Source organism: Homalodisca vitripennis, chromosome 6 (assembly GCF_021130785.1).
Source record: "Homalodisca vitripennis isolate AUS2020 chromosome 6, UT_GWSS_2.1, whole genome shotgun sequence".
In the NCBI taxonomy this organism is placed as follows: Eukaryota; Metazoa; Arthropoda; class Insecta; order Hemiptera; family Cicadellidae; genus Homalodisca; species Homalodisca vitripennis.
Genome location: NC_060212.1, coordinates 107905788 through 107930144, shown reverse-complemented (window position 1 = coordinate 107930144; position 24357 = coordinate 107905788). Strand labels below are relative to the sequence as shown.

Here is a 24357-nt window from a genome sequence, read left to right as displayed (position 1 = left end):
TCGAGGTATAATAAGTTTCACTCATAAAAACTTTAAAAAAGCCAATTGGGGTAAGTTTTCAGAAATAGTGATATTAGACTGCATCCGAGTATACTCTCAAATAAGAAATTGATGATCTAATTTTTAAGATCTCAATAAGATATTAAAGGTAGCAATAGAAGACTCAGTCCCAACTTTCTGTCACCAAAAATAAGGGAGGATGGCAAGTTTTTTACGCAAAAATCTTGGTGGACACCGAGACTGCTCTAAGGCAGTCGCGATAAGAAGAAAGAAACTTCAAACTCTTCACAATGAAGATGGACTCCCCTAGCATACAGGCAATACAGAACTACACACTATGAGGCCCGTGGAGGCTGATCCGTAAAGCAAAAAAGGGACAAGCTTGGGTAATGTTTTCTGTGAGAACATAAGAAAATAATATTATTACAACCAATTTGGAGCACACATCTTAGGTATTAGAAGTGTGAACCAAAGATACTTAGAACAAGATTTTGTCCATTGATAAAAACTTCAAGTTATAGCTTTTTAAAAACTTACCACCAGGACTATGTTCCTATGAAATCTGAAATCAATTCAACGATCTTTACCAAAGGCTACAAAACCAAACTTTCCATTGGAAGAAAAACTTTAGTCTAGAGGAATTAGATATGGCGATAAATCTAGAAATACTAGCTAACAGCTCCTGGTTTGGACGGGGTAAGTATTTAATGCTTAAAAATGTTACCCTTTTCAGCTAAAACTCTACTGCTTAATGTTTTTTAACAACATCTGGTCCGGAGCCGAGATTCTGATGCAATGGAAAAACCATCCAAGGTAATAGGCATCTAAACCAAACAAAAGAAAAAGGATAAGGAAATCTCATATAGACCAATCTCATTAATGTCATGCATGATAAAAAATCTTCAATTAATGGTAAAAAACACAGATTGGAAATGGTTTATCAATTAAAAACAAAACTAATACCAGACTACCAATTTGGCACCCCAAACTACCAAAAAAAGAGAGGTTGTATTGATTTCCTGTTGCATTCATGGCTGATATTCATGTGAAGTTTAATGCAAAATAGGATTGAGCTGCTGTTCTCGCTGGACCTGTGCAGTGCCTATGATACGTTCTCTGCCCGCTCTGGTGGAAGTAAGTTGTTTGTCTGGGTATTCCCCACAGATTTTTATAACTCATGTTACATAAATGGTTAAGCTTATAGAAATTGACTTTTGTCGGAAAGCCAGCCATACCCTCACCGGTTTACTGTCAAAGGACTACCCCTCAAGGTTGTTGTTGCTCAGCCCAAATCTTGTTCTCACTTTTATATATCTGATGTGGGAATTCAGTTACCAAAAGAGAATCCAACCCTTTTTATATTGCAGATGATCATCACATTAGTTCAGTAGTGGTTACCGGTTTGACGGTGTTGTGGCCTCGGATGCGTAGAAGCCTGCTACCCTGTTAGTTTACCCAGTACTGTCAACTGCTTGTCCCTGGAAACATTGGAAATAAGTGCAAAAGAATAATCTTTAGCAAAGGAAGAGGTCAGACAACAAACCCAAATTGGACTGTAAATAATGATAAGTATCCCAGTTGGGAGATTTGCCTCAAAATTTTGGGTATCATTTTTGACAAAAAATCTGATTTCATAATAAATGTAAGGGGCCTTGTTTATTTTTTGGTGTAGTAAAACTCTTAAGGGACTAGGACATTCTTAAAGTCACTGGCCTGCGGATGGAATGGTGAACACCCTCAGTTCTTTTAAAGGTATTCTGCAGTTTAATCAGAGCTAAATAGATTATGGTGGCTTTTTGTCTGGGCATTTAACAAATAGTGTTTTGAATTTAAATACTAGACATTATTCAAAATCAGGCTCTCAGGGGCATATAGGGTGCTATGAAGTCATCCCCCAAATTTTAGCTCTTCAAATGGGTGCAGCAGTTACCCCCAACTTGAAGAACCAGAAGGAAAAATTGTTAACTTGAAAGACTAGTTTCAAAGTACTGTCTGACCTATCCATCCAGTTTTTGTAAAATTTAAGTATTAAGTATGGCAGCAAATCATATCACGAATACTGGGCCAAGAAGACCACACCACTGTATATAAAATAAGTATGTACTGTTAAGAAAGGATAGTATAGCCAAACCTGTGTCCAAAGAAACTAGCACTTAATTGACAGTCTGGAGAAGCCAAATTACTATGCTGGATTTAAATCTTATGTTGCAGCGGTAGATATTAATCGGATGGAAAATCCAAAATCCGAATATTCCTCCTGAAACACTCAAAAAATTATTATAGAACAAGATACAATGAGGAATTGTCAGGACTACATATAAATTTACACAGATGGATCGAGAAGAAAACGCAGAGGGTTCTGGAGCAGCTGTATTATTACAAGGTAGGCCTAATCATCTTTATTATAAATTCTGTTTACCTCCAAAATAGCTTCCAGCTACACAGCTCTCGAACTTTACGCCATTAAAGAAAGCATCGAGCATAGCGATCATTCAACCAGGTAACAAAATGAGTAATAATTTGTTCTGACTCAAAAGTCCAGCCATCCATGCAGTCAAAACAGCCCTGTAAACTTGATTATATTGATACATTAAATCCCAAATAGTGGAGGAGGTCCCTTTCTTTCAGAAAAAGAAACTAACACTTCAGTGGTTCCTGGGTCATGTGGGTATTACACCAAATGAGAATAGTAGATAAGTGGCGAAAGAGGCAATTACAGGCAGGAAAAGTAATCAAGATCTGGTCCTTCCGAGGGTGACTTTGTCAAGCCATTTAAATGAGAAATGGGACATCTTATACAAAGTGAGTAGAAACAAAAGCCAATAAAGCAAGATGGTATAGGGATGTGCAGCGGGACCTTCCTATGGTCCCATGGTTTAAGAATGCTAAGATAGGAAGAAAGTAAAACTCAGTCACAATAAATTAGGGTAAGACTGGGTCATGCACAGGTAAATGAAACTTTATTTCAGAAATAAACTGCTACTTTACTGAAAAATGTCTCAAGTGTACATTGAATGTGAAAAGAAAAGTCTTCAGCACCTAATCTTTGAATTGGCCCAACATATGATAGCTTCAGAGAAAACCATTAATACAACATTTAAAGAGAAAAGAAAGTAAGGGCCACCATTCTATATCAAAGAGCTGTTGGTAAGTGTAGACTTAGTAGATTCTACTTATGTACCAAACCGAGTAAGATAATACTAACTAGAAACAGTTGTTTTTTATTTATATCAAATATATTGTTGCTAGTTGCGGGTACTAAATTCTACTGAATACTAATTTTGAATCACCTCGCTTAATTCCTCTGTGGGAGTTTAACATACTTTCATACTTAGAACGCTACCTCTATGACCATTATGAGAAATTAAAAAAAACCTTGACGCAAGTATATTACTATAACCAGAAGTTCTGAGTGCTGGTCTTCAGCCCTGACGTCTACCGAACATCTGCCTGCCCACCCGGTGTCTTGGGTACCGGTAACGTAGCCAAGAAATTCTGCTTCTTACAGAAGTATTTTAATTTTAGAGCACCCATATCAATCATAAAAAACCACTTAGATAGATTTTGTACAACTTAAATAGAAGGTTTAAGTTCAGAAACTCCAAAATATTGTAATATTATGGAAAATGACATTTTAGATGCTTTTAAAGATATCGGGTAAGTAATAGCTAAGTATTAACCTACAAAATTTATTTCCAATATTATCTGTAACAGTTAATTTGATCGTAACAAAATAAAGCATCATATAACAGTTTTATAAATACTGAGCACGAAGTATATTAAAAAATCTTATGTTCCTACATTAGAAATTTGTTGAATACGTTGCCAAAATATGTCACTGCCTAATCGTAAATTTGTCAGTAATTAATAGTCCCTCAGTAATTAATAGCCTCTCAGTAATTAACACTAAAGGCTATTTATATATATAAAGGCTATTGAAAAGAAAAGCTGTTTAGCAAATTTCACATCTTAATATAGTTTGTTTGATTTTAATAAACTCACCACTAAACCAATTTCTAATATTCTTTAAACTTTTGTAAACCACTCCATAATGCATAAAATAAATCCAAGAATAACTCAAAATATATCTGTTTTAAAGTATCTTGTACAAATTCAGGGGAAATGGCTATATTTTACAAACTAGGTAAGTTATAGTCTATCCTCGGTCATTTACTTTCACATGGATTATAAAATGGGTCTGTAATATATATGGGAATGAATTTGTAGGCTATCTAAAAAATAAAATGTTTGAAAAATTTCAAACCGTCTCCACTAGCTAATATTAGAAAATACTCTTACTTAGAAATTATTGAACTTTGGTATTATCCCCGGAGAGGCCTCTACTTTTGGAACATTTGTTCTGACTAGGGACCTAAAAATCTGCTTTATGAGAAAGACTTTATTTGACTTGCTGTTAAAATTACACACCATTATGATCGATTCTTGTTTTCTGCCTATCAAGAGGAAGCAATGTCTGTGAGTATTAGGCCACTCTGTCCCTATCTACTTTTTGTTATTACGCGATATAAGTATGTTTATATCAGGTTATCATTAATAAGTTCCTAGAACCTAAGTTAGAGATAACACTTATTAGTGGTCATGTGATCTTATCGCCAGAAACATTTCCAATTGGTTCTTTCCTACCTCAGATCAAAAAAGTTCTAGGTTTCCACCCTGCACTTCTAGTGAAAAAAGAAATAAATCCCTCAAGACGGTACCTAAATTCAAGCTCAGATCATGTAAGCGCTTGTTAAATGTCAACTTTAACTGTTTTATAATACTTATGATACATACATATTTATAGCCTTATAACTAGTAGTAGATAGGAGGGCAGTCTCCTTCTCGCAGACATTGCTTTGTTTTGTGAGGCAGAAAACAAGAACCGATAATGACATGTAATTTTCACAGTAAGTCAAATAAAGTCTCCTTTCTAACAATGTAGTTTTTTTAAATACTTATAAAGATAGTGGCCTCCGGATAATACCAAAGTATTTGGGCTATAAATACACATATAATATATATATATATATATATATATATATATATATATATATATAGTATGTGTAAAAGTCAAATTTGGCTTTTTTTAATCGTAAAAAGTGGGTGCTCTGTGGTGTGGTGGTGGTACGTTCACCCGGCGGGTGGGAGATCCGGGTTCGAGTCCCAGCGGAGCAAGTGCTTTTTGTGATTCAATGTTTATTTAAATTAAATTAAATTAGGCTATTGCCACTTATACAAATTTAATGAATATATATATATATATATATATATATATATATATATATATATTTAATGTAAAGTTTATAATTTAATTTTTAAGAGATATCTAACAAGTATTAATCAGTATGCACTTAGCATACTATTACAAAAATAATATCAAGATCTTAAGGGAAAGTACTCAAATTCTTTTAAAGAATATGAAGTTAACCCTACCAAAAACTCTTAACTTTCCTTTAAAGTAAGTAAATTTACCCCCACTTTGTATATAATCAGGAATAGTTCTTAAACATTTATTTCCTACATATAATGTTTTTATATATAATTCCAAACAATGACAAATTCATTTTTATATCTAGTGATACACTACATTACTGCTACTGATGGATGTTTGATATTTAACATACATGATGGCTTCAATAATATAAAGTCCATATATAGTTAACATATAAATTTAATTCTTTAAAACGTTCTTTGACACATTCAAAAATTTAAATTTTAAAATGATTCTGACTGCTTTCTTTTGAATTTTTAGTATTGCATTTTCTTTTTTAGTAGCTCTGTATACACACAGTCCATATGTAATGTGAGAAAAATAGATACGTTTTAAGATATCATTACTGCATAAATCATACATTCTTATTATTTCGTACAAGCCAAAATTAAATCTTATTTATAATAATTTCTTGGTGTGAGCATCCCATGGTAAGTTATTGTCAACTGTTAGCCCGAAACATTTAACTTCTTTGGCAAATACTATTTCTTTTCCTTCAATTCCAATGAATGGAGTAATTGCTTGTTTATATAACTGTCCAAATTATGAGGTAACAAAAAACTAGCAATCATCTGTTTGTTTACTGTGGAACAGAAGAAATCAGCATATAGAAGAAGAATTTGTGACACAGTAAATCTTGGCAGATATGAATTCGATTGTAAAAACGTCGATTGACTCTTGAATCCTAATCTATTTTGAAGATTCTCAAAGTTCAAGTTTCAGCTTTGACACATCAATACAGTTAAAATAATGATCAAGGCGTATTTTTTTTTTTTTTTTTTTTTTTCCATTTACTCACATTATCTATACTTTCTTTACACAAGACAAGTTGTTAATTGAAATTAGTAGCCATTGTCTCTAGTAACTTGTCCTTAATGGTTAATACAGATCACCAGAGAATGACCTAGGACAACGGCATCTTCCCGTGTGTGGCTTCACCCCTCAATCCTAGTCCTGAATGAGTTCCCTTGGAAACTTAGCACACATAACATAACATAACAAAAGTGTACAGTGTACATTTTTCATGGCTGTTGTTGCATGTATAGATAGTCATTATTCCTGCAGAGTGAAAAACAACAGTGTTTCCTACACAAGTGCTCACTGTGTTGCTGAAGTAGCATTATGACTCTCTGTGATTACAAGTTGAATGCTTCTTTGTAACAAAGGTGATGGTGATGATCAATTGAGTACAGCCAGCTAGGTGAAAATACAGCAGAGATCCAATACAATGCATATGAGCTAAAATATTAGGAGTGATAATTGGGCTCAGACAGGCTGCCTGGTAATGAAATATTGAGCCCTGTGTATGCTGAGCAGAAGTCAGGAAATGTTTGTCTGAGTAGTTCAAGATAACAACTAGTTTACAGAAAATTAATTGATCCAAACAATCCCAACAGGTTGCCAGGTAGTGAAATAGTGGGCCCTGTGTATGCTGAGCAGAAGTCAGGAAATGTATGTCTGAGTAGTTCAAAATAACAACTAGTCTACAGAAAATTAATTGATCCAAACAATCTCAACAGGTTGCCAGGTAGTGAAATAGTGAGCCCTGTGTATGCTGAGCAGAAGTCAGGAAATGTTTGTCTGAGTGGTTCAAGATAACAACTAGTCTACAGAAAATTAATTGATCCAAACAATCCCAACAGGTTGCCAGGTAGTGAAATAGTGAGCCCTGTGTATGCTGAGCAGAAGTCAGGAAATGTTTGTCTGAGTGGTTCAAGATAACAACTAGTCTACAGAAAATTAATTGATCCAAACAATCCCAACAGGTTGCCAGGTAGTGAAATAGTGAGCCCTGTGTATGCTGAGCAGAAGTCAGGAAATGTTTGTCTGAGTGGTTCAAGATAACAACTAGTCTACAGAAAATTAATTGATCCAAACAATTCCTCATAAATTGCATCTATGATGGTGACTGCGTAGTACATTATCCAGAATATTCCTGTTTGAATACTGGGAAAGCAAGTAGTTTGGACCTATCAAATTAAAAAAAAAAACACTTATTCAGAAAGTACAAAAGTACACATGAATGGCGTCAGGAGTACCTAAAACTAATATTAGTAATGGAAAAACTCTTATTACTGCTGATAACTAACTCCTCCTATTCTATAATGAGGAATTCATGAAATGAGGACAGTGCCTTTTCTCTGTCAGGATATCCTTCACTTCAACTTTTTTATGTCATTAGATTTTTGTAACTCTGATGGTAAATGATTAAAAAATGTATTTCCAGCATTTGTAGTTTTCTTTGTGAACTTGTGTTTTTCAAAGGCAAGAGCATTTTGGTTTCTGGTGTTGTATTTATGGTTACATCCTAACTTTGGCAATTTATGTAAATTTAATTAAATTAATACTAACTAGTATACACATAAACTATAAACAGTCATAATCCCGAGTGATTTAAAATTATTTTTAACAGAATCATGCCATCTCAGTTGAAAAATTACTCGAAAGGTCCTTTTTGGCAACATTAACAGCATAATCCATAAGAAACGGGACTCAATACATGCACAGTAGATAATTTTTTAATGTGTCAATATTGCACAGTTTGACCGTCTTCCATAAAACATAGAGCCAAGAGTAAATTTTATCACAGACAGCTTGGGCATGACTGTCCCAGCTTAAATTTTTGTCAATCATGAGTCCTAAGAACTTTGTGTCTCATTTCTCTTGTAGTGAAATTTTAATTACATACGAATACAAAAGCACTTGGAAAATTAGAATTACAAATTTTGTTCCTGCTCTATATTGCTCAGAAAATGTAAAACAATTCAAGTCTTTTGTTGCAGATATGACAAAATAAACTCAGAGAAGCTTGAAAGTGCTATAGCGGAAGGGCCAAAGTCCGTAGAATATACTCGACTTGTTGAATGGCTTTCAAAAGAGCTTAAGTTTTTGTGTTCATTGGATGAACATGTAAATGCTATAACCAGCGCAGATGATTCAAGCTCGTTTTTGCTAGAAGTTAGCAGTTTTCTCAAGGAGTTAGGTAAGTTTTAAATTTTAAGGTTTGATAGGTAAAATAAGTTAGTTAAACTTAAGTATGTTGAGTAAGTACTTGGGGACCGTAAATTATACTTTGTGATGGACAGGCATACCATTGTCAACAGCAGTCCTGTAAGGATTAGTATGAAAATCTAACCCCCACAAACTTTTCTTGCATCTCACGACTTGTGCTTAAGTTTACACAAAAACACTCAAGACAATGTTGCATTCAACACCACATGCCCCAAAAGTAGTTGCATGGCCCACTGCAAGTAGACATGTGCTTTTCATGCCACTCGGTATATCTACTATTATTTGTAGCCTTCTCATTTAATATAACATTGTTGTGTATCAATTGGTTTTTCATTTTTTAATCGATAACATGGAGTGGTGTACAGAAAAACAGTAGACTTTTGTAATGATTATATAAAAGACAGCGGTTATTGTGAACAGGGCAAGTTGGTTACATAATACCTACTAAGATATAATTCAGGAACCTGCTTTGTTCAGGTTTGGATATTAATGTGTTGAGTACAAATTAAAAAACGTAAGGTCCTATTTTCATTATAAACAAATGAACTTAAAGAAAATGATAAACAGTGAGATGTCTGATCATTGCACTTTAACATCTTATCGGTTATGATTATAAAAAAGTCAAACTCATTTGTTGACATCCTTTGAAATTTAAAAAAAATCGATCTCTATAAATTTTATGGACTTGACTTAAAACTCCACCACCTAGTAATCGTTGTAATGAATTAGATTTCTAAACAGTTCCAACTTCCTTCTGCTGTTCCAACAATATGATTAAGGTTGGAGTAACACGAGATGGTATATAACACACAGATGACTTTGTACTAAACCGTAAATAGAGTACATGCACAAGTCGCATGTTGCAAGGGGCAGGAATGCATTGTTGCACAGGATCTGAGGCATAGTGGAAACAAACATTACCTAAACATTATTGCTGATTACAATTATGTATTTTTAAGGGTATTTTGTTACCAAATAGATTTTTTTAAATTTAAAACATTTCCTTGTTTTGTCCTTACATTGGAAATCAACTTGTAATATTAAAAATAATATGTAGGACTTTTAAACGTAGCCAAGATCCAGATTCTATTTTATGACCATTAGAGATTTATACAAATATTTACTAAAGATGCCTCATTATTTTTCAGTAGATTCCTGAGAGGTTTGAAATCTTACCAGGCATCGTCCAGGAATGCTCAGTTCTTATGTTATCCACCTACTATCTACACATGACTATGTTGACAGGATGCCAGTACACGATACTGACAGAAGGGAATGTGAACCAGAGGCTGCAGACGCGAGGGAATCGCTTGCTGCTCCTGGACTTTCTTCTGAGCGAGCTCCAGGCCGCCCGGATGGTCCGGAGCAACAAGCCGGACCCTAGCTCCAACATGGAGGTAACCCTACAGGAGAGCTCCACAGCAGCCGATCTGAAGAATCTTCTCATTGCTCTCACATTTCCCAAACCACCGGCTAACATCACTCCTGAGATATTGTTTGGCAAAGTATTAGTCAAAGTAAGTATATAAATATCAATGTAATTCTGAGTTCTACCTGTACAAGTGTTATTCTCACTTTTTTAAATCTTCTAGACCCCTAAATTTTCTACTAGAAAAATATAACTTTTGTATTGTGTCAATGATCTTTTAATAATTGATCCAGTAGAGTACATTATGTTTAGCAGAGGTTTACCTTTAATCTAGTAGAAATACATATTTGTATGTTTACTGGGCCAGGTAGCATAGCGCAATATCAGCAGTTTATAACATTTCGATTATCAGTTGTTGTTTCCCCTCTGTCTTTGTTACCTGATTGTTTAGTAAAAACTCTTTCACCAGTTGCTGATGAATGAAATCCCACTTCTGTCTGCCTGTACGTACAATAAATGTCACACAAGTTGACATAAATGGTTGAAATTCGGTGTTAAACCCTCTCCCGCTCGCAAGGCATGAATCGGCATGGCCACAACATAGCCACTGCAGCCTAAACGGCACAGATCGGCACGCACTGCTTTATCTACTAGAACCGATAAGTGCTGCTCTCGAGTAGCAATAGTTTGTACTACTACTACGGGTTGTTTGCTATTAGGAGACCATTTACTTTACTTTTACAGTAGATTTATTCCATTATTTTGCTATTTATATTAGTTGTGCGGAAACAATGGCGGGTTGTAGTCGTACACTTCGTGACAGTGAAATCGATCTCGTTATTAGTAGTGTTTGCGACGATTCAAGTGAGTGTAGTGATGTACCAGAGCTTTGTGAAGTGGTTGGTGGCATTGAGGATGTAGTTCGGAGTGATCACAGTGGCAGGGGCAGTGACGGCGAGCCAGACAATGACCTTCACCAAGTAACTGCGCAACAAACAACCCCGGCGCCCAGCTGTCCGTGTGCCCCCTCCCTGGTCTCGTACAATCAACTTCATTGAACCAATATATAGTAAAATGATTAATATATATAAATATAGTTAATTACAATGACAGAACGTATATAAGTTGAGACGCCGCGTATTTTGACCGAGCCCGACCGGCAGAGCGAATTAATTGAGGTTAGAAGCACCGTGAGCGCCTGGAAACAATAGGAGCGGGAGAGGGTTAAACTCTACCTCAACTAACTCTATATTGTTATTGAAAATGGTAAACCTTCGCAGTCAGAGTGGTTTTTTTCTTATAAAGTGGTTGGTTACATTCCTCTTTTCTTTCTTTCTTTTTGTAAAATATTTATTTAGGTGATTTAGTTGATTTTATACATAACTTGAATGGTAAAGTGTTTTTACAGTGTTTTGTTGATTGGGATTATTGTTGAAAAATGAGATGGATAGATCAAGGTGGATCTCTTGCATGGCAGAACAAGACTTTCTGTTATCCCACTTTTTTGTTTATTCAGTACAACATTTTATCAGTTAATCTAATTTTAAGAAAATCTTAATTGGCTATTAATGTAATAGTAATAGTTTCATTAACCAATACATATGTAACGATTTTGATACTGATTCAATATATATAGCAATTTCTTTATGAAGTTTAATTTTTTTCATTTCTCGAAAGTATAATGACCGTGTTATTACATTATACTGGAAATAATGTACCCTTGATTTCAGATGAAGGAGGTAACTGTTAAAGTGTCTCTTGCGGTTGTTGGCAAGCCAATATTCACTGGTGTGCTTTCAGACAAACAGTGGCACCAGATATAGAAACTTCATACCGAGCTGCACAAGGAATATCAAATGCGTCAAGATATACAGTATCATATCATGGAAATAATATAAGACATGTTCCTTGTACTAAAATGGAAAACAATAAAGACATTTTCCCTTAATTCCAGATAACTAGTCAAGTGATCCCAGTTCTGTTAACAAGTCAATGTTCACTGGTGCTTTCAGACTGAGCTGCACAAGGACTATCAAATGCGTTGAGAAATACAGTGTCATATAGTGGGAATAATTTGAGACATGCTCCCCTGATTCTAGATGAAGGAGATAACTGGACAAGCGATACCAGTTATGTTGGCAATCCAATGTTCACTGGTGTGCTTTCAGACAAGCAGTGGCACCAGATACAGGAACTTCATACCGAGCTGCACAAGGACTATCAAATGCGTTGAGAAATACAGTGTCATATAATGGAGATAGTTTAAGACATGCTCCTCTGATTCCAGATGAAGGAGAAAACCGGTAAAGTGACCCCAGCTCGTGTTGGCAAACCAATATTCACTGGTGTATTTTAGACAAGCAGTGGCACCAGATACAGGAACTTCATACCGAGCTGCACAAGGACTATCAAATACGTTGAGAAATACAGTGTCATATAATGGAAATAGTTTAAGACATGCTCCTCTGATTTCAGATGAAGGAGATAACCGGTAAAGTAACCCCAGCTCGTGTTGGCAAGCCAATATTCACTGGTGTGCTTTCAGACAAGCAGTGGCACCAGATACAGGAACTTCATACCGAGCTGCACAAGGACTATCAAATGCGTTGAGAAATACAGTGTCATATAATGGAGATAGTTTAAGACATGCTCCTCTGATTTCAGATGAAGGAGATAACCGGTAAAGTAACCCCAGCTCGTGTTGGCAAGCCAATATTCACTGGTGTGCTTTCAGACAAGCAGTGGCACCAGATACAGGAACTTCATACCGAGCTGCACAAGGACTATCAAATGCGTTGAGAAATACAGTGTCATATAATGGAGATAGTTGAGACATGCTCCTCTGATTCCAGATGAAGGAGAAAACCGGTAAAGTGACCGCAGCTCGTGTTGGCAAACCAATATTCACTGGTGTATTTTAGACAAGCAGTGGCACCAGATACAGGAACTTCATACCGAGCTGCACAAGGACTATCAAATACGTTGAGAAATACAGTGTCATATAATGGAAATAGTTTAAGACATGCTCCTCTGATTTCAGATGAAGGAGATAACCGGTAAAGTAACCCCAGCTCGTGTTGGCAAGCCAATATTCACTGGTGTGCTTTCAGACAAGCAGTGGCACCAGATACAGGAACTTCATACCGAGCTGCACAAGGACTATCAAATGCGTTGAGAAATACAGTGTCATATAATAGAGATAGTTGAGACATGCTCCTCTGATTCCAGATGAAGGAGAAAACCGGTAAAGTGACCGCAGCTCGTGTTGGCAAACCAATATTCACTGGTGTACTTTAGACAAGCAGTGGCACCAGATACAGGAACTTCATACCGAGCTGCACAAGGACTATCAAATACGTTGAGAAATACAGTGTCATATAATGGAGATGGTTTAAGACATGCTCTTCTGATTCCAGATGAAGGAGAAATCTGGTAAAGTGACCCCAGCTCGTGTTGGCAAGCCAATATTCACTGGTGTACTTTAGACAAGCAGTGGCACCAGATACAGGAACTTCATACCGAGCTGCACAAGGACTATCAAATACGTTGAGAAATACAGTGTCATATAATGGAAATAGTTTAAGACATGCTCCTCTGATTCCAGATGAAGGAGATAACCGGTAAAGTGACCCCAGCTCGTGTAGGCAAGCCAATATTCACTGGTGTGCTTTCAGACAAGCAGTGGCACCAGATACAGGAACTTCAGACCGAGCTGCACAAGGAATATCGAATGCGTCGAGAAATGTTGTTGAAACGATTGGATGTGACAATACAGTCATTTCAGGTGAGTGTTGTTGCTATTTTTAATTTAACTCTTTACTTTTAGAACCTATTACCTGCATGCTTCAGTACTTATTATTTGTAGATTTAAGGTTAGGGGGAAGGGACTCCTCCTGTTGAGATTCATGAGGAAATATTTATCACAATCTCAGTCACGTTTCCTTAGAAGTTGGGGAGCTTTCCCGTGCTTGGGGTACATATCTCAACCTTTTTTGTTAGTGATGTGCCACTCCCGGACATCCATGGGGTTGTTCAGATTTAAATGAAATATTGGTTTTTGTTGTATCCAGTGTAGGTTCAACTGGAAGATATAAACCAACCAGAAGAGAACCCCTCCTGGTTTGCCTATTGTTTAACTAGGAAACTAACTCGTCAGCCATCAACTAGCATAGCCAATTGTAAAAAACAGCAGCTTTGGATTTTATAATTTATGTCAGTACTGTAATAAATTATTTTGTAACGTTCTTACTAACAATATATATTATTTCAGTGGTCCGAACGATTGAAGAATCAGCAAGACCGTGTGGTGGCAGTGTACGGAAGTAAACGCAACGCCATGAAGGTAGAACCTAATGTAGACCTTGCTGATCTGCTAGCAGCTAGAGACGACTTAGCTATCCTTGAAAAGACATCAAATGCCTCAGTCCGCAAAAATACTCAGTCTTCCATAAACAAAGTGATGATAGGAATGGTAAATATGACTAGGTTTTTACATATATAGCATAAGCCTACTATCATAATATTGTTTGTTACACTGCAAGATTGAGATAATTGTGCTACTACTTTTATTCATTATAAATGTGCACATATAGATCGAACAGATATATCACTCTTGGCTACCTGTATAATACATAACTTGGCCCACTACAATGTTGCTTTCTATTGATCATTTGCCGTCAGAACGGTAGTTAAAGAATTGACCTGTTGCTTCAGCTGGCCAATGTTGCTCGTCACCGTTATTTCTGTGTCACTTTGGTTGTAGAACTTCCCAAATGTTCTCTCAAGTCGAATGATCACTGATCGTTGCAGTTTCTTTATTCTTCAGAACAAAAAAATATATATAATAAGCCGTTTTTGAATGTCCAACAGCGCTGATGTAATATTTTGAATGTTAAATTTACAATTGTATACTGACCCCCATTTTGAAAAGACAATTCCAACAAGAGAATTTTGAGCTGGTAAAGAATGGTGACGGTCATCAGTTCTGGGAGTCTAATCACATAAGCCTAGAAGTTATTTCTCTCGAATGACAGTACCAATAGCAAAATAAACATCAAATTTGTGTTGAAGATGGAGCTTGCATTGGTTACTATTTAGTTACTCACTACATTTAGAGCACACAAACCAATACTTAAAACTTTTATTTCTGTGAGGCCTTTCGATAGCAAGGCTATCTTCGTCAGGCACATTACAAAAGTAAATACGTTGAATTTAATGTGGGACCAATGTTCATTATATCTTGTATGAATTTTTCTTTTTGTCTGTCCAATGCATTTTTTGTTGCAGTCATCACATTTTATTTGATATATACATGATTTATTCATAATTTCTTCATCATCTTTTGGATTTTTCAATTTATTCTTCAAGTCATGTTATTATTTATTCTTGTTGTTTTATAAGTGAGCAATCACATCAAGCAAATACAGAAGATTTATTAAATCAAGAAGGACCAATACAAAATTCAATATTACTTTCATGAAGATTAAAAAAAAATAACATTCAAAATTTATATAGTATAATTCCAGTAGTGATTTAATTTTATTTTACACACTACACCACACAGAACAAATTAATATTAAAATCACATGTCTAACTATTATTAAAAACAAATTTATTTTTTGTATTTACTTTTGTGATGTGCCTGACGAAGATAGCCTTGCAATCGAAAGGCCTCACAAAAATAGAATTTTTAAGTATTGGTTTGTGTGTTCTAAATGTAATGATTAATCTAATTTGTTTACTTTATTTTTATTTAAATTGTAACAAATTTAACCTCTTATAGAAATATACAAGTTGATTGTGAAACCTGATTCAAAAAGCTACGTCTGTTTTAAAGTTAATGCCATCTATATTGATTTAAAAAGCAAAAAAGATTTTCTGTTCATTTTAATAACCAAAGTATTTGTATAAGGGAGCTAAATAAGAATTCAGTTCATAAAATATAGTTTAAAAACCTGATATTGTACAAGACATAATATAATCTTGAAACTACATCTATCTATGTAATACTGCGAATGTTATTATGCTGAATTTACAATAGTTCTAAGAACACTACACGTGTTAGGTTCACTTATAAAGTAACCTTCAAATTGGAAAATGCTGTAGTACATCTGAATAAGTTTTCCCCACTTGGTTTCATTACCATCAATTCATTACAGGTACCTGACAGAGGAGGGAGGCCAAGTGAACAACAAGCTCCTCCCCCCGAGATGCCAAGCTGGCAACAGAGACCAGGTAATGAACAACAGTTAACCGGTATAGGTGTTTCTTGCCTCTTGCCTTAACCTCGTCAAGTTGGTTACAACAAATTTGGAAATCTGCAATATTAAGAATGAAAAAAGCAGTTTGTGGATACTTAAAACTGTTGGATCTTGTAACTTTATTTTGGTAGTTGCATGTAATAAGGTGTGATATGTTGATCTCGTCATAAATTATACAAAAACTGTAATTAATAATTTTAAACTTTCATCTATCTATTATCGAGAGCAACTGTCATGAGAGGTAAAAATCATTTCATTCTCTTCAGTATGTGCACTGATGCAAATATAGTTTTACAGGTACAATGTAGTCAGCACAATCTAGTGTGTTCGTATTAGTCAATCGTAACCACAGCATGGCGCAACTCTTCTATTTCTAGTATATTATTACTGTGTTCAACAGTTTTAATTACCCAATTGTATTGTAATAAGTTCAGTTTTTTTTAGCACATTCTTATTTTCCTGTGATTTCTTACAAGATGCCAAAACAGACTAAAATGTTTTGATAGATATACAGACTTGGACAAATTTCAAGAATTTATGAAGAAATTCTTAGTTAAGGAAGTACAACTCGTCTCAAATCCATTATTTCACTTCAGAAACTTGAGATTGTAGTGTGCCAATGCTAATTAAGTGTTAAATATATGATTATTTTAATACTTATGATTTATTATTTGTATTTGATCTATATTTGTTCTATGGGAAACAACATTTTTACATTAAAACAGTTTTGGATTTTAGGCAATTTCCTATTTATATAACAAGTTCCCAATACTTTATCTATGCCATTCTGTGGTTTCTATGGCCAATGCTTCTTATAAGCTTAAAGTCTGGAATAGATACCCTTGTTCAATTATCGAGATCATTGCATGAGTTTCCTGGAGTGCAAGAACATGGACATTTCTCTCTTGTAGTAATTTACTCAGGTCACTTCACATTACTCATAATATCAAGGTTAAGTTGACACATTTTAATTAAAGAACATATGATTTAATGCATTTTCATTAAGTGTGAACATGAGAGGTACTTTGACAGATTTACAGCAACTGCTGACATTGTTGAGAGATCACAAGTGTTTTTAGCTAGTGACAAGTTTTCTGAATCCTTCAGTTTAGATTCTGCTTGGGGTTTCCTCTTGTTCATTCTCTGTTTTAACATTCCTTGCAATTCCATTTGCTTCTCAAAGTACTCCTCTATCTCTCTAAGCTCAATCTTTTGATTTCTTGCAGTGGTAGCAGCTGTATCAAGTGTGCTTCCAAAGGGTGTCATTTCCCCCAGTCTGATCTGTCTCTCCATAGAGCTTTCTCCAGTAGACTCCAGCATTTCAGTGGACTCCACAGTTTCGTCCAGTGCCTGGTCAACCTGATTGAGTCTCTCAGCTTCCAGTGTCCCTTGGTCGTACACCGAGAACCCCTCCAAGCTTTGTAGTTCCATTGCTTGATTTTCCTTAGAGACTGATTGTATGGCTGACATATTAATTCAAAACGTTTTCTGTGGCACACAAGGCTCCTCTTCAATATCATAATTTTCGTGTATATTGTCTTCAAAAGTCACAGATGGGTCTACACTACTTTCTTCAGTTTCAAGACCAAGAGTTTTACAATTTGTTAAAATGTCTCTTAATATTCCATTATAACCTTCTCCATGGCTATTACTGTTTCCTCCTTCATTTTCCAATTCATCCTGTTTGGCCATAATTACTTCATCATTTTCTGTTTTCTCATATAGGCTTACATTATTTTCTTTTTTTATATAAACGGTTACAGATTCCTTTTGAACCTCAGAAGGCTCAACATCTACTGGCTCCTCCTTAATTTCATCTTTCAAAACCAATCCTTTATCTTCTTTTTTTAACTTCAATCAGGAATCCACTTTCTACTTTGATGTCTTCCATTTCAACTGTCACAATCTTTACTTCTAGTATGGAACTTCTCCTGATCTTCTACCCTAGATGACACACCAGCTACCCTAGTTTTTGTCCATTTAGAAATATTCAAAAGATACATGATTCTTAAGGACTACTTCTGAATGCGGACAACTTCATCCCCCACGACAGCATTGAGTGCATGCAGCACACACAATATCCGAAACTTGGGTTACAAGTTGGACAATCTGTTGAGACAGATCAAATAGCAGCTGTTGCAGCAGTGGGTTTGCCACCAGAATGTCTGATACAGTGGTGTCAGAAAGAGCTTGTGCGGCAGATGGCTTAAACTTGGTTTGGAATCCATTCTGCTGCAACTGAGTCATTTGATTGTCAGATGCTTTTACAATATTGAAATTACTAAGTGTCAGTTATGAATGTAATAATCAGTCGTACCTCAAATCCTCTTCACCTCACACAATGTGTAGTCCAAAGTTCAACATCTGGTAACTATTTACTATTGAACTAAGTGGAGCACAAATGACACCTGGGGAAAAGCGACTCTACTATCATCTTTCATCAAGTGCATCTCGTAGTGCCAACCTCTGCAAACAAAATAACAATTTATACAAATTTTTATGTTCTGATGACGAAAACCACGCTCTTTGTACTACTTTCAGTTTTTGTGCTAAAACTATTTATTTAACCACAATCTCATACAAAACTATATATTTTCTTAAACTAGACTAAATTTGTGACCTTTAGGTTCTCTGGGGATTTGAAATTTACTGAACTATGTTTTCCAGGCACTGAACTGAACTATTTTCCCCCTCCCCTTATTTACATACAAATAACAAAAAGACCTATTTCCCCACTCACTGTAAAAAAAATCAAATAAAAATATTTATCATAATTATTTATTATCATTGTATTCTAATTTTCATTGTGAACAAAATGATACCAAATACAATTAGGTTTGCAGTAAACAATGTTTTTTACAGATTTTAGAAAAATAGCTTGCAAAACTGGGAAAAAATGGCTTGGTGTTTAAAAAAATAATAAGTGCAGTCGGATGGTTAAACTAACATGCTTAGGTAATAATTGGTGTATTGTTATTATGTAAAGAATTAATTGTGGTGTAAGGTATTTAAAATTGCTATAAAAGTTCAGAACCATAATAGGACTGGGTAAATTGTATCAGGTACAATATTCATTGGGTTTAATACATTGTACAAACGTTGCTGGTTACACACTGAATAATATTTTTGCTGGATGGTTCAGATGAAGCATAAAACAAAGATTAGATAAAAATATTTTTAAAGGCACAACTATCAGCACAAAGCTGGTTTAACAATAGGCAATCACCAAAATGTTTAAATTTGGTTCTGCTGTTAAAAGCCAAAAGAGGAAATGGCCTCTCCTTTTATTTAAAGAAAAGATTTTAAAACATTCACACACACACACACACACACACACACACACATATATATATACATACATATATCAGTGTTTTCTAAAAAATTGTGTTGTGAATATTTCACTGTGAAAAACAGTTTTATTTTTTTATGGAATTTCTTAAAGAGAAATCGTTAAAATTTACAGGTATATATATGATAAAACTGCTCAGAATGTTTTAATCAAGTATTAGTCAATAAAACTAAAAATGTTGGCCTTAATTCTTACAATAATTTGGTTAGACCTTTCCAGTACATCATGTCAATATCTTATGATGTTTCTAGGTGGTGGTGGCGGCGGCGGTGGTGGGAGAGGAGGTTATGGAGGAGGAGGAGGAGGAGATCGTGGTGGTCGAGTCCAAGGTGGTTGGAATCAAGGAAATAGTGGTGGAGGCTTCCAAGGAGGTGGTTATCAGAATAGGGGAGGGTTTTCTGGATCATACCAAGACCAAAGGGGTGGCAAAGGAGGATATCAGGACAGAGGAGGTTATCACGACAATAGGGGAGGGGGTTATCAAGACAATAGGGGAGGAGGTTATCAAGACAATAGGGGTGGTTATCAAGACAATAGGGGCGGGGGATATCAAGATAGAAGTGGAGGGTATCAAGACAGAGGGGGAGAACGGAATTACCATGGTGGTGGGGGCAGAGGTCGGGGTGGTGGACGTGGAGGAAGAAGAGATCATTATTGAACATCACAAAACTAATACGAGTATATGTAAAAAAAATGACTGAAAACCCATTTTTATTTATTATCTGCCTGTAGTAATTTATATGAATTATCTGTTGCAAATATTCTAACGTACAACTAATTATTTACTTTTCTTCAATGATATTATTGTTCAGGAACCTGTTTTTTTATATAATTTATAAAGTTGTATTATTTATAAAATAAAGAGCAAGATACGTTGGTATGTTTGATGCAATCTAAACTGCTTTTTTTAATTTTTAATTCCTTTCAAAACCTAGACTGGATTTAGAGAGGGCTTCTTAGCCCTTACTTCACCTGTTAAAATAAGACATCTTTACTTTACTTTTATTGCTTCCATCAAACTAAAATTATACGTATTAATTAAAAATTTAAAAGGCATCACGAGAATCTGTGTGCCATATGATGTTACTTTAAACTAATATAAATCAACTATAAACTACCCTTTAAGTTTCACGTTTTAACTTTTTTCTGTTAGACTTAAAATTCTTTCGTTTTTAAGACTTTTGTATGGTTGTACAAAACGTGTATGCTGGTATAATGGTTTTATTATAAAATTAAAAACCTTGATGAACGTAAATTTTATAAGAAATGTTTATAAAAGTGCAGTTATACATCACATTAAATGTTGCTGTTGAGTACTGCCCACCAAATGACCTTGTTTATCAAATCAAAGATCAAAGAAATTATCTTAGGCAGCATGAAAAAGCGATTGTCAGCATTTCCCAATCTTGACTCTGTAAATACAGCGGAACACCTGGGTGTTGTGCTTGACAGTAGATTATCGTGGACAGATCATGTTGATAAACTGTACGGCAGACTGAGTAGTACCCTCTTTACAATTAGAAGAGTTAAGCATGTCAGCACAGAGGATGCAGTGCGAACAGCTTACAAAACTCATGGTGACAAACTGAGCGGCAGACTGAGTAGTGCCCTCTTTGCAATTAGAAGAGTTAAGCATGTCGGCACAGAGGATGCAGTGCGAACAGCTTACAACTCTGTTCAAGTGCTATCTTAGATATGGCATCATCTTATGGGGTGCTACGTCAACCTGGATGAGCGAGGTTCTGATCACTCAAAAAAGGATAACAGAACACTGGTTGATCATGACTGGAGGGAAAGCTGCAGGGATGCTTTTGAAGAATTGGAAATCTAGACAGTTACCAATGTCTATCTGCTGGAAGTGATCTATCTTGCATCCAGAAGACAACATATGCTAGAGCCACGTTTTTTAATGTCCTTCCTGATATCAAGAGAGCCCAGTCACCTTAAAGAAGAAACTTCAAGGCTGGTTGCTCCAACAACCATTCTATGCCATAAGTGAATTTCTTGACTGGCAGAATTTTACCATGTAAAGCAAGATCTGAACTGAAATTAGTATTACAATTACATTGTATAAAGTGACACTATTTTCAATCTTGAAGATTGTAAAATAAAGATATTCTCATTCTCATGCCCTATTAGCTACTTATGCTTCTTCCTATGGATTGAGTGCTGTGCTCTCATTAAGATGTTCAATCTGATGGTGCAGAACTTCTATAGTATTTGTGTCTGACTTAATGATGTTAAGAAAAGTACAATTATTAAGCCCTGTTTATAATTATTGGGATCAAGAAGTTTCATCAATGCTTGCATGGAAGAACTTTTTAATTAATCACAGGTCATACACCTCCAGTGTAGATATTTTCATCCTAATAGACACTACATATTTACACATTATCCAGTCTTCAGAGATGGGCAATCACCTTAATGAGCTACTATTTTTCCATCTGTTACAAATCAAGTGCCAAAAATCAAAATTCTGATGGTATATCCCGTCTCCCTTGTGGTTCTGATTTGATATTTGACAACTCAGAAGAAAGTTGCAATTGGTGGATTACAGAGGAAGTAATTTATAATGTTTCCACCTTTCCGTAGAAGGTCTTCCCATTGTTCAAGATGTGCTTTTCTATGTGTCACAAGGGTGACCAGATTCTTCTCCAAGCAATTATGTTACCCATATTTCAACTGCAGATGGTCTTACTCTACAATCCTTATGTTGTTTCATCAAACCATATGTTCTTTTCATACCGCTCACTGGGGCATTGTTTGTATGAAGGAAGTGTCAAGATGTAGTTGCTATTGGTTTCATTGGACCATGAACAACCCTGTTTGATTTTAATTTTTTCTCTCCCACACAATCACAATCAATCTGCACCATGTACAAGGAGTTGAAAGTGTACAAAAAATAATGTTTTACTGTGTGCTGGTTCCTGAGGTAATCGCCCATCCAGTAAAAATCTTTAAAACTCTCTTACTTTCGATTAAATTTATATGAAATGATTAAACAAAAACTCATGTTGAAGTAAATTTAAAAATTTTACAGCACCCCTTTTGACAAATATTCTGTGTAATGAAGAATTAAGGTACAGGAGATAGAAGATGAGTGAAAAATGTGTTGCCATAAGAGGTTTTTGAAAATTGCCAGTGTACAACAGTTTATAATGTCATTAACGGTAACAGATAGCAAAACAACTGTAAGAACGAAAGATATAAAAAATTCATCTTTAAAGTTATATGCATCTAAATTGTCTTGTATATGTGTACTAGGATTTAGGAGATAATCCCAAAAAAGGTACCTCTGAACCTCCTTCCCCCTCTTCCGCTATTACAAGGGTTGAGGAATTTTAGTGTGTTATACTACCAAGTACCCGAAACAATGTCCCATAGTTGACTTTTCCAATTAATTATTGACTTTCCTTCTAGAATCATTCGTTGACTGGACTAAATATTAATAATTTTCATCATTATTTTTGTTCATATAAATCACCTTCATAATTTAATTGTACCACTATTAACGTGTCCACCTTATCTCAGAATCACAGCTCATTTAAAATATAATTGCTATGAAATAAATATTTAATAATTATGCATATGGTACAATTTGTAAAGTTTCGAGTTTGTAAAATATCGGAGCAAGACAGCCATTTTATTCTCTGATTTTAATAATATTTTTTGTTTGATAACGTTTTATTCTGCTTTTCATTAATTCATATTACCAGAGATCTTGAAAAATAATTTTTTATTTGTAGTTAACTAAAGTTCAAACTCTTTTATTATTATTTGACCTATAATTTTAATTATTTATTACAAACTTTTGATTACAACATAAACATTTACAATATTATTGATTACAATACATACTTGTGCCAAGATCTTTTGAGTTAATTATTTAAAACTTGAATATCTTCAAACACAGAAATTAATTCTCATGGATCAAATTTTTCACATCGGTTTTGATCTACACGACTATGAAGAAGCTTATTCCTTGAGCTTATTTATATCTATCGAGACCCAAGGCCTTATCACTCTCACAACCACTATCACAAGAGGAGAACAGACACCATTAATCCCACTTGGAGTAACCCCTGACATCGGAAATCCACAGTCTTCCACACACCATCAGGATCATTACTTCATTCTATCAATTGTTAGTTTTTGTTCATATTTTAGTTTATATTACCTTTTCCAAATTCTATTTTTATTTTATCTAATCAAATCCAATATTCTTTCCAATCCTAAGAGCCAAAGACACACATTCTAATTCTGAGATAATAATTTCATTATTAATAAGTTCACAACCTTATTTAAAAAAAATATAAATTACAAATCCAAGTAAATATTGCCAACTTATTAAAACATTAATTATACTTGAACTTCTAATTGTTGTCAGTAAAATCGCCAATTCTTGTTAAAACACTTAACATATTGTGTATTTATTTAAACCACATTTTACTATGAATAATTCTTTTTAAAGACTGCTGTAAACAAACCTTTTATAAAAACGCATTGACAGAATTGTCTAATATACAGTATTAGAACTATATAATAATATCTGAATGTATATTATTTATTCGAAAAGAAGTTAAATTTGTCCAACAGCCAATGACATGTTTAAAGCTGGGAACAGTTGTCCAAATAAAATTCAACATGTATGATTTATTTAAAAAATGCAAGCAATAAAGAAGAGGAAAGTCCTAGTAATTTCAGATAGCCATGGACACATGATGAGTGAACTATTGTCTCGCAGATTGGGTCAGGAATATACAGTGAGTGCTGTGATGAGACCAGGGGCCCCTCTAAACTATGCAGTTCACGATCTCCTTGGTATGGTTGAAGGATTCACTACCGACGACACTGTAGTGATTATGGGAGGTGCAAA

The 24357-nt window shown here is 34.9% G+C and overlaps 1 protein-coding gene across 1 annotated transcript; it reads left to right on the top strand.

Annotated features, from left to right (window-relative positions):
* The first annotated feature begins 3402 nt into the window (after positions 1-3402).
* Positions 3403-20379, top strand: LOC124364703 (protein FAM98A). The gene is made up of 7 exons (XM_046820392.1): positions 3403-3657; positions 8275-8474; positions 9749-10020; positions 13477-13656; positions 14143-14343; positions 16031-16106; positions 19733-20379. Exons 1-7 carry the CDS (start codon positions 3620-3622, stop codon positions 20137-20139), a joined length of 1374 nt encoding a protein of 457 aa, XP_046676348.1. The 5' UTR covers positions 3403-3619; the 3' UTR covers positions 20140-20379.
* Positions 20380-24357: the final 3978 nt, after the last annotated feature.

Coding starts and splice junctions, on each gene's coding strand:
- LOC124364703 (XM_046820392.1), top strand. CDS start 3,620: ATGGAAAATGACATTTTAGATGCTTTTAAAGATATCGG. Junction 10,021..13,476: donor TTGGCAAAGTATTAGTCAAA/GTAAGTATATAA, acceptor CTCTGATTCCAG/ATGAAGGAGATAACCGGTAA. Junction 13,657..14,142: donor TGACAATACAGTCATTTCAG/GTGAGTGTTGTT, acceptor ATATTATTTCAG/TGGTCCGAACGATTGAAGAA.